General features: G+C 35.3%; 1 protein-coding gene across 4 annotated transcripts; it reads right to left on the bottom strand.

Moving 5' to 3' along the window:
* Positions 1 to 1,252: 1,252 nt before the first annotated feature.
* LOC142543030 (transcriptional corepressor LEUNIG-like) lies at positions 1,253 to 10,121 on the bottom strand. 4 transcript variants are annotated; one of them, XM_075649989.1, is made up of 19 exons: positions 9,917 to 10,121; positions 9,576 to 9,686; positions 8,926 to 9,023; positions 8,722 to 8,831; positions 7,772 to 8,110; positions 7,607 to 7,695; positions 7,294 to 7,372; positions 7,129 to 7,204; positions 6,833 to 6,882; positions 5,861 to 6,160; positions 5,503 to 5,697; positions 4,707 to 4,952; positions 4,490 to 4,625; positions 3,787 to 3,896; positions 3,510 to 3,659; positions 2,821 to 2,976; positions 2,533 to 2,649; positions 2,191 to 2,397; positions 1,253 to 1,660 (listed from the first exon to the last, which is right to left on the bottom strand). In XM_075649989.1, the coding sequence occupies exons 2-19, from the start codon at positions 9,605 to 9,607 to the stop codon at positions 1,517 to 1,519; spliced, it is 2,634 nt and encodes an 877-aa protein (XP_075506104.1). In that variant the 5' UTR covers positions 9,608 to 9,686; positions 9,917 to 10,121; the 3' UTR covers positions 1,253 to 1,516. The 4 variants fall into 4 exon arrangements, with proteins under 4 accessions (XP_075506104.1, XP_075506108.1, XP_075506106.1 ...); XM_075649993.1 differs by having other exon boundaries at positions 5,861 to 6,106; XM_075649991.1 differs by lacking the exon at positions 9,917 to 10,121 and adding an exon at positions 9,781 to 9,890.
* Positions 10,122 to 15,118: the final 4,997 nt, after the last annotated feature.

The raw sequence follows: 15,118 nt of genomic DNA, 5'->3' as shown, positions 1-15,118 counted from the left end.
ATATTTAGTAAATAAAATAATATATTTATCTACTAAACAGATATTATGTAATTCTGTACTATACAAAACTTGACTATATATTTTTTCTTCTTTGTATCTTAACTATTGAAATAATGTGCTTAAATCAGGGTATTAAAATATGGAGGTAGGACCACTCGTTCAATCCTTTGGTCCATATTCAAAGCCGTGATGAGCACGGGTGGAATATTTTTTAAAATTTTAAATACGGACTCACCAACATTTAGAATGGCAGCAGCTCTATCTATAAATAATCAATTAAGAAAGACAACGTATGCTTCTCTGTCTGTTATTCTTTGAATGTTTTTGCATACATTAATAAATTTCTTCGATTGTTTTTTCCATCTTTTCTTTTCTTTTTTTCGTTTTTCGAGTTTGGGCACAACTTTCATCTGGGTTTTTGTTCTTCATGATTAACAATTCTCAAGGGACTATGATGATACACCTAACTTGGTTCGCTCGTCGTGCATAATGGCAAGCAGCCTTTGATGATATGAAAACATCTGAGTCCCCTATCTTAGTTAACAGACAGACAAGCAAATGAAATGGATACCACGTAGTCGAAAGTATCACGAGTATTGTATTAATCAATTTTCTTGGACTGTTTTTTTTTTTTCTTTTTTCCCTTTTTTTTGAGTTTGAGCACAATTTTCATCTGGGTTTTTGTTCTTCATGATCAAGAATCCTCAAGGGACTATGATGATACACATAACTTGGTTCGCTCGTCGTTCATAATAGGCACGCAACCTTTGATGATATGCAAACAATTATCTGAGTCCCCTATCTTCTCAGTTCGCACACAGACAAAATAAACAAAGTAAACATGAGTGTTGCATCGTCAAAAGTGTAATAATTTTCACCAGTCTACTCTTGATGCCCACATAAACATTATTTAAGCCAGCCAGGGCACCCCAACGTGTTTAAAACCAATAATTTCAAAACAAGTGACTCGTATGACAATCTCTGTTCCGCAAACCTTGTTTTCGTATCATATAAATCGACTGGTTTCCCCGATCTCATCTAGAAATTAAATCCCAGACACAAATTTTAGCCACACAAGTACTCTTACACAAACCTCAGAAAATTTGCTGCAAAGAAGATTCTCGCCAAATGTAGTCATAAACCTCGAAGGTATTTAAGATAATAAAAGCAACAATCAGAAGCTAAATACATCATATATTTATATATATATATATACACACACACATATTCTTCAGTTTCCAAGTTAGATAAGTAATAAAAACTTGAATGCCAGATAGCACAACTTGACAACCAATTCTGACTAAATTCTGAACTGTTTAATATACCAAAGAACGACAGCAAACGAAGAAAAACAGAGTAAAAGTTGGGGTACTAATTATTCTTCTACACTTTCATGGAACTTGACCAGGAAAACGAGGCAGACCAGAAGTACACGTCAAACACAAACTACCTTATGAGAAATGGCAGAATACTGAGGATGTAGGGTATGGGGGATGAGAGGATTGATATAAAATTGTCATTTCCATAATTTAACGGTCTTGTCGTGACTAGCAGAAGCAACTAACCCCGCTACTGTCGACACAGCCAGTGAAGCAATCAATCCTTCGTGTGCTGAGAGGGTCATAGTTTTGTTCTCTGCCATGTTCCAAAGCTCGAGTGTCTGCAAATAAATACAATTATATTAACAAAAATTTAATCTTTATAACGTGCAGGGAAAATTGAACCGAGCTAGCTCAGAAGCACCAGCTGCTAGGGAACTTTTTGAGCCTACTCGAATGTTATTTACACCTGTCTTCTGAATTGTCAATCTCAAATCGTGCACGAAAATGTAAAAAAATTATTTCCAATCTAAATTTTTTGTTCATTCACCACTTTTAATATATCCATACCATATCCATATTTAGAAACAAACGATAGGCTCTAGCCATATTTCGACTCTCTCTAATAGAGCGCAAAGACTAAATGAACTGATCTCAAATTCAAACTCTAAATTGAGACAAACGTGACTGCATAATAGTTCAATTTTTGAGTCTCCGCCCTCAGGACCAAATAAAAAATTTTGAGCTCAAGTTCAAAGGACAAGAAATCGGTAATATTTCCTTTTGCTTCAATTCATTGCAACCCTATATTGATAACAACCTTGACAATGATTGAAAGAATCAAAAGGTAAAAACCAAGTAATAAACTTACCTGGTAACAACCAATAACAAGCAATGATGAATATGTAGGATGGAACACACATGAATAGAATTTGTTTCCATTACAACTAAGATCGTGCAAACAATCCCCTTCGCTTCCAGACCTCAACGTCCAAACTCTCACCGAATCCTCACTCACCGACGCCAAGAGTTCTCCAGATGGATCCCAACATACAGAAAGAATGGGTTTTGTGTGACCCTGAGACAATAATAATGACAACAAAATTAGGTAATACCGGTTAAAATAGAAACTAGAAATTTATTATAAATCATATATTATGTGGCAGAAACATAAAACAACCATCCAAACTTCAAGGAGATGAAAAAATAAGACCTTCAATGAATGTCGACACGCTTGAGTCTCCGCATCCAGTATTGACACAACATTCTCAGCAGCAGCTGCAAGATATCTTCCAAAACGGGGTTGAAATCTCACTCTGGCCGTGCCACCCTAAACCAACAAAAGATTGTAAATGATGTAAATTACGTCTTCAACACCAAACAGATATATGAATAACATACACAACCCGAAAGGGGTAAACAATGAGAAAGTGAAATTCGACAAGGAAAAAATAATTGAACGTGGAAGTATCTGATTTACTTAATTATTTCAATCTTTCACCTTGAAAACTCTTGGACAGCTACCATTATTGATACTCCAGTATCTTATCTCACCATCTCCATCACAAGAACAGATGAGATCTTCTTTGTTTGGATGAAAGTCTAATGACATCACACCCGCCGAATGTCCAGTAAATGTTCGAAGTGAATAGCTAGGCTGCAGTAAAGGTCACTAATAAGGATGACTTGACATAATATCTACAAACACAAGAATATTCCAGACAATGGTGGAGCCTGGGAGAGGTGACAGCAGCGGTAGCCCTCCACTCTTAAATTGTCCTATAAACTTGCATATTTTTATATGCATTATACATATGTTTAGATACAAACAAAAATATAATCTTACTCCCTGTAATTTATTCAAGTTTTAGCTCTATTCCCTTTGAATGAAACTTTTGGCTCCGCCACTATTTCAAAGGGTCGGGAGTTAAAAATTTGGGAGTGAAGAAAATAATGCACAAGAGAAAAAGAAATTGCACGAAAATCTAAATGTTTGCCGGAAAAATTCTTTGCGAGCACACAAGAAATACAGTTGCTGGGGAATGCAACCAGAACACCAAACGCACACACAAAAGGATCCTGGTAGTGAATAAAATCTATAGAAAAGATTATGATTATTAAATTAAAGGAAAATGAAATTCCCAAACTGAGCATAAGACCATGCAATTGATATAAGCATCATCAACTAACATTATCTGCATCCCAGACCCTCACAGTTTTGTCAAAAGAAGACGTGGCAAGGCGTGCCATGCTAGGACTAAAGCGAATATCAGTAATAAGTGACGAGTGTTCTTCAAGAGTAGTTTTTGGCTTCAATGTGTCTGTAAACCACAACACAGCCTGCATCATTTCAAACATAATTTCATCTCATTTCTTCTGCGACTTTAAGTTTTAAAGAGTATGCACTATAGATTGCTAAATATTTGTTCTACTAATGTAAATAATTGTTATCAATTGCAACTCTCACCTTCTTGTCATGACCACCACTAGCAAGTAACTTCCCATCAGATGAGAAATGACAACATGCAACTTTACTAGCACTAGCACGAACTGAACTCACTTCTGTAAATGTAAACCCTAGATAGCACAAACGTCCAATCAGAACATACTGGTGTTTTACAAATAAGAATTAGCGTTCGATTTCAATTTCTTTCAAGCTCACTCAGATAAAGCTTGCAAGAGTTCATGCTTCTGGCTTCATAAAACCAAATCACAATTAGCAGTAGTCGCATGACAGACAACACAAATCAACCCAAAGATTAAGTTCTTTACAGCATATTATTACTGAAAAATGAACTGATATTTTAATGAATGTACACTAAACATTGTCAGATTTTGAACAATCTCCAACATTTTTGCTTGTTAAACTAAAATTTCCAAGTCAAAGTTTTCTTGATTGATACCAAGAATTTAATGTCTGGAAACATCATTGTGCAAACACTCATCCACATATTTGGCAGATTACAACTCCCCCACCCCCTCACAAAAAAGAAAAAGCAAGTCAATGACAAGAGAACATCATTGTTAATTAGAGGAACTTTGAAAATTGGCACTTGTAATGAAATAGAGTTTAAACACAATAAATCATCACCATAGATGCTTACAACTGTAAATTCCAAAAAATCTGAATGAAGGCTAGAGAAAATTCAATAAAAAAATCTTTTACTTACCTTTGCTAACATCCATACAACGGCCAGCTGCATCTCTAGGGTCGGCATCATCATGAGACAAAAAGGACTCAACATTGTCTTCAACATCGTCCACAAAACGATCCATATCAGCTTGATCAAGATCTTTATCATCCCACTGCCAAAGATAGATTCCAAGAAATTGCAAAAATTGAACTCACTTTATTGGCCAAAGATGAGAAATGAGATACGCTCTTACCAATTGATTTGATGGTGATGTAAGACTACCAGCAGTGTCCGCTCCAAACATCATCAGGGGCTTTGAAGAACTGCCACTATGTGGCAAAGCAGACATTGACATCACATCTCCAGGTGTATGAGTTGACGGTGTCGAGGGAGCAGAACTTGGAGATGGACCAGTTGTGTTAGCAGTTCCTGAGCTGTTGGCAGGGCCGGAAGATGACACAGGTTGCTTTCTCTTCCTTCCACCCTGGTTTTTTGATACCTTGAATGCATGAAAGTCGTGTTAGGAAACTACTCCATGTTGAAACTTAAGATGCATACCCTGCCAGCACTCATCAAGAGTGACACAAAAGCCTGATGCTGGTTTCTTAAGAGCTTTTAGCAATATATGATCAGATCAGTCTAGCTAGTGCTTAACGCAAAATTATCGAAGATTGACATCTTAACCCAATTAACAGGAATATACTCAAGCCCAACAACGCATTAGCTAGACTGAACACTAATAAGCTAGTCAGTGCAAGACCATTTTCAAACATTATCTATATTGACTCGATCGAAAATGGCTTCATAGACAAATTATGTAGTTGCAATTTTAATTTCTAACTGTAAAGAATATTTATATATCTACATAATGCATCGATTAATATGCTTTCACGATTTATAACTTTCCAACAGTCAAACTAGAACATCCTCTCTATATCATGGCTTTTTTGAAATTGCATAACATAGAGAAGGGACTGAAATTTTTCATAGTAAATAAAAACCACTCTGGGGATACAGAATATCTTTTCAAAAAATTAAAATTTATAGACCTGATCATTTCCACGATAAGAATTTGACATGCTGCCATCACATGTGACACCAGCGGCACCCATTATTTTCTCTGGCTGGAGATTGTGATTTGAACTCTGAGACTGCTGACCTGAGAGAGCATGCTGTTGAAGCTGCTGCTGCAATTGATTACTGTTTTGTTGTTGCTGCTGCTGCTGCAGTTGTGCCATCCTCAACTACACAACATACAAACACAGTGATAAATAGAATCCAAGAATCATGAAATAATTGCATTGCTCATCTCTCTCGATTAGACAGAGTGGCATGACATGAACAACCAACAAACACATAAATATGAATTGTAAACGTAAAACCAATTATTAGTCGAGGAAAAGGCACCTTCATTAACATCTCTGGATCACGAGGCAAAGCTTGCAATGAGGCTCCAATGTTAGGAACTATATCACCAACCGAAGTAGGATGACCATCTTTCCCCATGGACAAACTTCGGTTATTTAGAAGCATTTTCAGCCTTCTACTCTCTATGTCACTGGCGGATGGGGAAGTCATATTCTGCTGTGAAAGCATGAGCTGCTGTTGGTGCTGGGGTGTCAGCATCTGCAATTGATGAAAAGGTTGAGGACCCTGAATAAATGACTTTGGTTGCTGGATGAGTCCAGAACGGAGCTGATCAAGATCCTATCAAAGTAGGCACATGATATTAAATGAGAGATGAGATCATAATCGAGGAAACAAGTTGATCTCTACATGAATTTGCATACCTTCGCTAATCTCGTTCAAAATTCTAACATAAAATAACAAGTGATCAAGGAATAGGTTGTTCTGGCAACAAAACCAAGGTGTAAATGCAGCTTGATTAATCAAAAGCCTAAAACCATATGCCAAAATCGATCTCCAACTTAAAAACAAGAGTTGAAGTTTGACAATTATGAATCAGTTGCACATCTGCATCTAAGAAAAGGGTAGGTATCAAAGTTTTAGCATTGAAACTAGTATTTCTATCACATAAAAGCTATTAGGTACTCTCATGAGACATTGGATACCAAGCAGCACTGCGGACATTGAAAACGACAGACAACCATTGTTTAGTAACAGAAGAACTATGAATTTAGGTTAATTAAACTAGAATGTCATGGTCTGTCGAGTGAAGACCAAACCACCAAAATTTAATAACCTCAACCGGTTTCTTCAAGGATAAGAACCTGTCTAACCACATAAATTATCATGCAGGAAAAGCTACCATGGCTATCAAGATCATGTCCTGCAGTGTCACAACTGAGAAGTCCACATAAAGTGTGGCTTAGTCAATTATGTTCACAAAACACCGAGGTAAAGCCATAATATACTTACTGTAAGAGGCCATCCTTTCAGCGTCAAATTGTTTCCACCTTGATTTGACCCTACAACAATAAGAATCATATAATTACAGCTTATACAGCACAAATCAATAAATTTATTAAACAATTGACACTAATATGTTCCAACTGTGTCAGAGTTGTTGGATTTCACACCCTCATCTTGATATAAGATATTACTCACTGTATCAACTTAATATTACTCGTAACAAGAAGAAGAAACAACACAGTGGATGTGTTCAGAGTCAAAATATAAACTATTTGTAGTCAACCAATGAGTAAAAAATGTACCAGGGATTCCAATCAATGATCCTTCAGAGCCAGCAGCTCTGGGGTTGAAGATGGGATTCATTTCACTCTTGATATCCTGTTTATGGATATCAATTAATAACATCCATGCAAGTACAAACATGACTAGAAAAATTTTAGAAGAGAAGAATAGAGGATAATACTGACTGGTGTAGACCCTGGAAATTGCTGACCTCGTGCTTGAACTTGTGGGGATAATCCACCAGCTGTGCCATGCAGCACTTGCCTGAGAAAATGGATTTTGATCATTGGCAAAAGCATACGTGACAAAATTCACCTAGGGAGATACAGCTCGCATTTGTTCTTTAAAATCATACAATGCGAAGAGCACCATTTAGGAAGCTGAACCATTTCATTCTAATCTAAACCAAGAATTTACACCCTCTCAAACTCCCTTATCCACGTCCACACCAGTAAAAAAAAAGACAATCTTATTATCAACAGATCATATTGAAAATACCCAGAAGGTTGGCCAGCTGCTGCAGCTGTTTTCAATATTGAAGCATGATTCTGATCCATAATCGGTCCTACATTATTGCCAAATCTTTGCTGAAATTAACCATTGCACAGTTAGCAATTGAAAATAAACTTGAATTTCCATCATGCCCCTATATGTAACTTGTACCTTCATAGCTGCATCATCCAGTGAATCTCTCTGAACAGGGAGCTTTAATTTCTCCTCATACATCTTGGTTGCCAATGCATTTGCAGTACCAGGATTTTGTCTCATAAGAGGATCATTTCCAGAAACACCATTAGCAGTTCCATTTAGGAGGGGGGCATCCTCACGCAGTTGCTGCTGAGGTCCCTGTTGTTTATGTTGCTGCTGTTGTTGCTGTTGTTGCTGCTGAGCTTGTTGCTGGTGCTGAGCCTGCCGCTGCAATAAAAGCTGCTGCATCTGCAACTGCTGCTGTTGTGGCTGTTGTGATTGTTGCTGTTGTTCCCTTGCCTTCATCAACTGAGACTGTTTTTTTCAGAGAAGTGGAACAAATTATAGATTTCAACACCACAACAGTGCTAGAAACCAGACTGAAAAGTCTTGATTTCCGATGAATGGTAGAAACTGAAAATTCTCAAGAATTTATATCATTCCTGCACCTAAACACTTTGTTTCTAGAACAAATAATAGGTTCATGGAGATGAGCAAAAACTATGTTGAACGTGCTGAAAACTGTTGAATGAATAACACTATGTCGCTTATTGGTGATTCCTTGTAACTACCACATATTCAAGTGATGAGAGCGTAAAATTCTGTAAATAGTTCAGGTGAGAAATCATAAGTAAAATAAACAAAAACAAATAGGGAACTGTTTTCTGTAGAAAAACATCAGCACATTCTATTAAGTGCCATATACCAAATTTCAATGTATTCAGCATCAAGAAAGAAAAAGAATATTCATACCAGAAATACGCAAGGAAACGGATTCTAATGGTCATAAATTAAATGTCAACAACATACATGTCAAAAACAAATTTGAATGGGCAGGAAAGAAGAAAAGGTAGAACGCAGTATGGTGTTCAATACAACATTGAAATAAATGCATGGTGATTGGACTAAATTTTTAGAGTTCCAACCTCAATGTAAGAAGCAGCGACATCAGAGTGCTTCTCGTTTGTCCTGGCAATAAATATGTCCCAGAACACAGACCACCATTCGAAGAGAAAACCACCAGGAGCATCAATAGCTGAAGTGAGAGTAAAATTTTAATAAATATTGATAGAAGAAGACTCCTTAAATAAGAATCCCTATAATCCACAACTTGGTTTTTAAATACTTACCGACAGGGTCAGACGATACTTTTCCTTCTGCTTGAAATGCCTGAGCAGAGGCCTTCAAATCTCTTTTCACTAAATAATCATGTATATAGACATCCAGCCTAGAGGTAAAAAATTCAAATGCATCAGTAATAATAAAGTACCCCGGGTCAAGAGGAAACTTAACTATATCGCACAAGAAGTATGTTCTAGGAAAAGGGAAAATGAACCAAAAGGGAACTCCAATATCAATTGAGACCCAAAGGACCAAGGACCCATAGAATTTCACTGAACTTTAGGCTGCTCATGTCTGTCTAACAAAAAAATTAAAAAGAAAATGAACAAACAACAAAGAGATAAATGGCTTCGAAACTTTTATAACCCCAGAATACAAGTAAAAAAACCTCCTGTTCTTTACGCAGACTGATACTTCAGGGGAAAGATAACAACAGATCGTCCTGGTTGACGCATGAAAAGAATGGGTCAAAGAAATAGCGAGCACGAAGATGTTCAAGAAGCAAAACTTCATATGGAAATCGAACAATTAATTCATGGAATCACCAGTTAAACATTACACATGAACGAAAATTTGATAGGAACTCTGAAAGGCTACAAAACCCAAATTTTGGCAGTATAAAAATTCACAAACACCAAAACAGGATAAATAAGCTTACATTTTATCAGCTTCCCAGTTGGTTTGAGACATGTTTTCCAGTCCAGTTGCTCAGAATACAATTCTCAGACTAAAAGATGCACCTTTCCTTGAATTTCCACCCCTCCAGCCTCTGAAATTTGTTCATCACATCAAGCTCACACAAATATTAGAAAAGGACAAAGCTTCAATAATCTCAACAGCTGGAATACCACTATACCACATACAAACTAGCACATAAAATCTAAGCCAGACACTTCAAAGATCAAACACCTAATGGGTTCGTAATTTATGATTCGCAATATCGGTATCGTTCCGGCCGTTCCATAACCGGAACTTTAATGGCCGATACAAATTTCCTACCTGGAAAGGATGGTGCTCTGGAGCTCCGATAATCACCGCGATAACGGTAGAACGGCCGTTATGTAGGAAAGTAACGGATTTTGGCTATAATCGTAGAGGAACGGCCGATTTACCCCATTTTCCTAATTTAACCCTAATTTTTCCGCCATATATGTTGGAGAAAGGGGTGTGTGGGAGAGAGGAAGAGTGGACGTGAGAAGAGGAACGGGCCAACTTTTTTCTTTTGGTTTTTTTTTTTTACTTCAATTTTTTATTATTAAAAAACATGATATCAATTTATGTTAATAAATATTTTAAATAATTCTATTTTATCTTCCAAAGTTTTTACTCAACTAATTTTTTTTAAAAAAACAGTGATTTATTCGAAAGTAAAATGAATGTTTCCGTTTAGTTTTGATATGTATATTATTTATATTATATTATTAAATTTGAGACATTTAGTGTAATTATTTTTTGATGTCATGATTTATTTTAATAATTATATATATTAATAAAGTGTTAAAATTTTAAAACAAGTTATATGTAACTCGGTAGTTACAATTTCTTATGATTACATTTTGATTCTCATTTAAATATAAACCAAATAAATTATAAAAAATATTGTACTGTTGAAAATAAAGAGTTGTCTTAAAAATAAAGAGTTGAAATTATTGAATGTTGAAAACAATAGTTGTGGATATTGAAAATTAGTGTGTGATGATGTATGTAATGATTTATTTATTTTTGGATTATTTTCAAAGAAATTCTATAAATAGGTCTCTCAATTTGTGAAGAAGATCATAATTGAGTAGAATTTTTTTTTTATAAAAGTGTTTAGTTTAATATATTTTGCGAGTTTGAGATTTTTACTTTTTACCGTAAATTTTTACTTTTAACACGTTATCAGCACGATACTCAAAGGTTCAGTTTTTCATATTTACCAAGCACCAAAACATAAGAAAAATGTAACAATATTCAAAAGTAAGAATATTTATTTTACTGTTTATTTTTTATTGTCTGTATATTTAATATATAATATCATATTATTATATAAAAGAAGTCTATAACACCTCATTATAATAACGTGATGTGATTATATTATTACACTGCTTATATAATTTTATTGTGTTACATATTATTTATTGTGTATATATATATTTGAATAATATTATGTTATTATATAAAATGAGTCTATGTCACCTCATTATAATAAGTGATATGATTATTTCACTATTTATATATTTTTATTGTTTTATATAATAATTATATGTATATTTTCATAATGTCACAGTAATATATAATAGGAGTCTCTGACACCTCATTATAATATTTTTATGTGATATACATAATTATTTAAACATTATTAAAATTATACACATCATATTATTACCATAGAATTTAAATATACATACATTTATTTATTTTTTATTTTGTAACGTTCATAAATGGCTAGTTTTTACCCTATAAATATGATTTCATAAACACATTCAATCACTCCAAACTTACTCTTTCTTCATCAAAATTTTCGAAGAAGAAGAATATGGTTCTTTCAAGGTAATTTTGTATAATTATTTTGGTTATTATACTCACTAGTTTTGTATTTATCAGAGACTATCTGCCTCGTGTTTTTTTCTTATTTTTAAGAATGCTTGTACTTATAATTTATCTGTTACTTTGTATTTTTATTTTAATAAATTTATAACTTAACTAATAAAATGCATTGTTATTTTATAGTACCACCATGTCAAATTTGGCAAAGCTCGAATTTGTTGCGCTCGACATTACGGGAAAAAATTATATGTCATGGACTTTCGATATAGAAATGCATATTGAGTTATTGGGTATATGTGAGACCATTAAAAAAAATGGTATCTCATCATCACAAGAAAAAGTAAAAGCTATGAAATATTTGCGTCGACATCTTGTTGAAGGATTAAAATGTGAATATCTAATTGAAAAAGATCACATGGCTTTATGAAAAGAATTAAAAGAAAGATTTGAACATATAAGGGAAGTTATACTTTCGACCGCCCATGATGAATGGAATATGTTAAGATCCCAAGATTTTAAGAAAGTCAATCATAACAATTCAGCGATGTATCGAATAATCTCGCAATTAAAATTTTGTGGACATGAGGTTACAGAATCGGAAATGCTTGAGAAAATTTTTTTCCACTTTTCACGCATCAAATATAAATGTACAACAACAATATAGAGTGCGTGGATTTGCGAGATATTCTGAACTTATCGCATGTCTTCTTGTGGCGGAAAAGAATAACGAGCTGTTAATGAGAAATCATCAGTCTCGACCCACTGGATCAACAGCATTTCCAGAAGTAAATGTTGTACGTAAAAATGAATTTAAACCTGAAAACTAAAATCAAATTCAGAGACAAGGTTTTGGTCGAGGTCGAGGTCGTGGTCGTGAACGCGGACGTGGACGTGGAAGTGGTCGTGGTCGTGGTTTTGAAAACAATTGACATAGTTACTTCTATAACTCATCTCAAAAAGACGTCACGAACCACCCATTGAAAAGACATCGTGAGAATATGAGTATTAATGAAAATCACTCAAAACGATTTGAAAATTCTTATTTTAGATGCGGCACTGTTGGGATCGATAAAGAGTTTAGAGGGGGGTGAATAAACTCTTTCTTTTTACGGTCGTTTTTGCAAAGGGTGCTAGAATCAGTGTTAGAGATTATAGCTGATCTTGTTCAAGTATATAACCTGCACACCACAATATAGTGCGGAAACGATCTGATTGTTTAAAGGTAAAAATGATAAAACAGTAGGCAGTAGACAATGGTTGTTTATGGAAGTTCGAAGATGAAATCTTCTACGTCTCCCATTCTTTTGTTTCCAGAAGGTATCACTAAAAGACTTTGGTTTTTACAGTACAACACTTGTACACACCCACTTCAGCAGGACTTATCTTTTGCCTACTGAAACTTTTAGTTTCTCAACACAATAAGACAAATACAATAAAGTTCTGAAAAATACTCTTTTCCAAATTACAGACTCTTCTCAAAGATATAGTAATGTGAATAGCTTGAAGAGAGAGTAAGAAACAGTCAGCACAATATGATCTCAAGAGATCAGATAACTATTTTGAAGCGTGTGCTGCTTTTCTGTATATTGAGCTAGAAGATGATAAGTAAGTCTGAGTGCTCAAATCGACGTTCGTATATTAGAGAATGTAATCGTTGTTTTGTAACCTATAAACGTCGTTGATATTGTATATTTATAGAAGTCTTGAATACAACGTCTATAAACAAAACGACTTCTTTGACTTCTGATAGAATCAGCTTTATTACCAAAAAAGGTTCCTGCAAAAAGGCTTCAGAACAATCAGTCTTGTTTCATACCACAATTGGTAAAACGTATTAAATGACTTTGTTCAGCATTAATGATGCATTTAATACTCGTACTTGGTAAAGTAACGGTAACATTTAATATGTACTTGATAAGTTCTGATTTAGTAAAAGTCAAGTTCTGCTTCTGTTTATCTAAGCTGATAAGTACTCGAAGAGTACTGCTTTGTTAAGGCGACACAAGAACTTCTGTTTTTATACTATATTCTGGTTTTACTAACGCGATCTACTGGTTTTGACTATCATCACCACAATTAAATTAAGTTTATCAACTTTCTTCCCTTTGCGGTGATGCAAAAACCTAGAAGTTAGTATGAAGAAAAACAATTATATCACAAAAACATATAGCAATAATAACCAAATAATTGATAAGTAAATAAAAAGTAAAGCAGAGTTCAAAAGACTATTAATCAAAAGATTAATCATCAGTTCTGATATCCTTGAACATTGCATCCTCATCCTGAGGATCTTGGCTTCTGAAAGATGATTCTGCTTGATGATGATGTCCTCCAGAGCTACCTTCTTCTGTCCTTTCTTCTGTCCTACCCACTACTTCCCCCTTTTTGGCATCAAAATGAGTGAGTAATTCGTCCATACGTCCAGTAAGACTGATAATTCTATCATTCATCATCTCCAAAAATGGGACTTGATTCGAAACGCGATCATTAAGGGCCTGAAGAGATTGAGATTGAGATTGGGACTCAATCTTGGCATCGATGTTCTCAAGTTTCAAATCAGTAGCTTCAACTTGAGTTGAGATTGTGCGAAGAGACATGTCATGATCAGAGACAGTACGAATAACGTCAGATTGACTGAGCATGATGTTAGCATGACTGGTCAAAAGATTTTTCCTGAAGAGACAGGATTCAACTTCAAGCTTTGCCAATGATTCAGCCGTGTTAATGACTTGTTTCGAAATGCGTTCACGGAAGAAGTTAGTAGCACTGACTTCACCAGCATGATCGTAGGACAACTGTTTTACCGTCTCTGAAACTCTTTCAATATTACGTCTCAGAGTATCAATCTCAGACTGAAGATCGAAGTGCTCTTCTTTTGGTGATGGAGTTCTTGTGAGTAGACGTTCTGAAATATCAGCAAGATGAGAAATATGAGCTATGTGAGCCGGTGAATCAGTAGGAGGGACAATCAAGGTAGTAGAAGAGGCAATTTCCGTTGGAGCAATAGTAGCAGCAGGGGACCGTTCAGCAGAATTTCCTTCAAAGGTAATAGATTGGTCAGGAGCTGCACTTGCTTCTGGTGGAGTAGCTTCAGTGGTTACCAATTGCGAAATCCGGTGGAATGGATTCAGATGGAATGTTCAACAGAGCTTCCATTTCTGCTTGATGTTCGGTAGAAAATGTCTCCAAATTTGGCAGTAATGAAGCAGCATCTGATCCTTCCGTTGGTTGTTCTGCTGGATGAGCTTCTGTATGAACCACGTCATTAGCTTGAGTAGGTTGTGGAGCAGTAGAGGCAGTAACAGCAATGGATTTAATTACTTCATCGACTGAAGCTAATTCCCGAACAAAAATAAGAGAAGAAGATTGAGTAGGCAACTTCGGAGATGCAGGAATACTAGAGACCTTAGCTTCTGGTGGAGCTGTAGTCCTTTCCTCAACTGGCTTAGTCTGAGCAAAGTCTGGAATGGAGCCTACTGAATACTGTACAGATTCTTCAAATGTCTGTTCTTGAGCAAGAAGTTGCTCATTCATCATTCTCAAATGGTCAAATAGAATATGGATCACATTCTGCTCCTGGGCAGCAGTGGGAATCATAACATCAAAATTAGACTGAAGATTTTTTAAAACAGATTCCAGCTTCTGTCATTTCAGCTGCTCAAGAATGAAACT

The sequence above is a fragment of the Primulina tabacum genome, chromosome 4 (assembly GCF_025594145.1).
Source record: "Primulina tabacum isolate GXHZ01 chromosome 4, ASM2559414v2, whole genome shotgun sequence".
Taxonomy (NCBI): Eukaryota; Viridiplantae; Streptophyta; class Magnoliopsida; order Lamiales; family Gesneriaceae; genus Primulina; species Primulina tabacum.
Note: the sequence above shows the minus strand (reverse complement) of the source record. Positions and strands in the feature narration are given on the sequence as shown.

Coding starts and splice junctions, on each gene's coding strand:
- LOC142543030 (XM_075649989.1), bottom strand. CDS start 9,607: ATGTCTCAAACCAACTGGGAAGCTGATAAAAT. Junction 7,696..7,771: donor TGGATGATGCAGCTATGAAG/GTACAAGTTACA, acceptor GGTTAATTTCAG/CAAAGATTTGGCAATAATGT. Junction 3,897..4,489: donor TTGTATGGATGTTAGCAAAG/GTAAGTAAAAGA, acceptor TGTGCTATCTAG/GGTTTACATTTACAGAAGTG.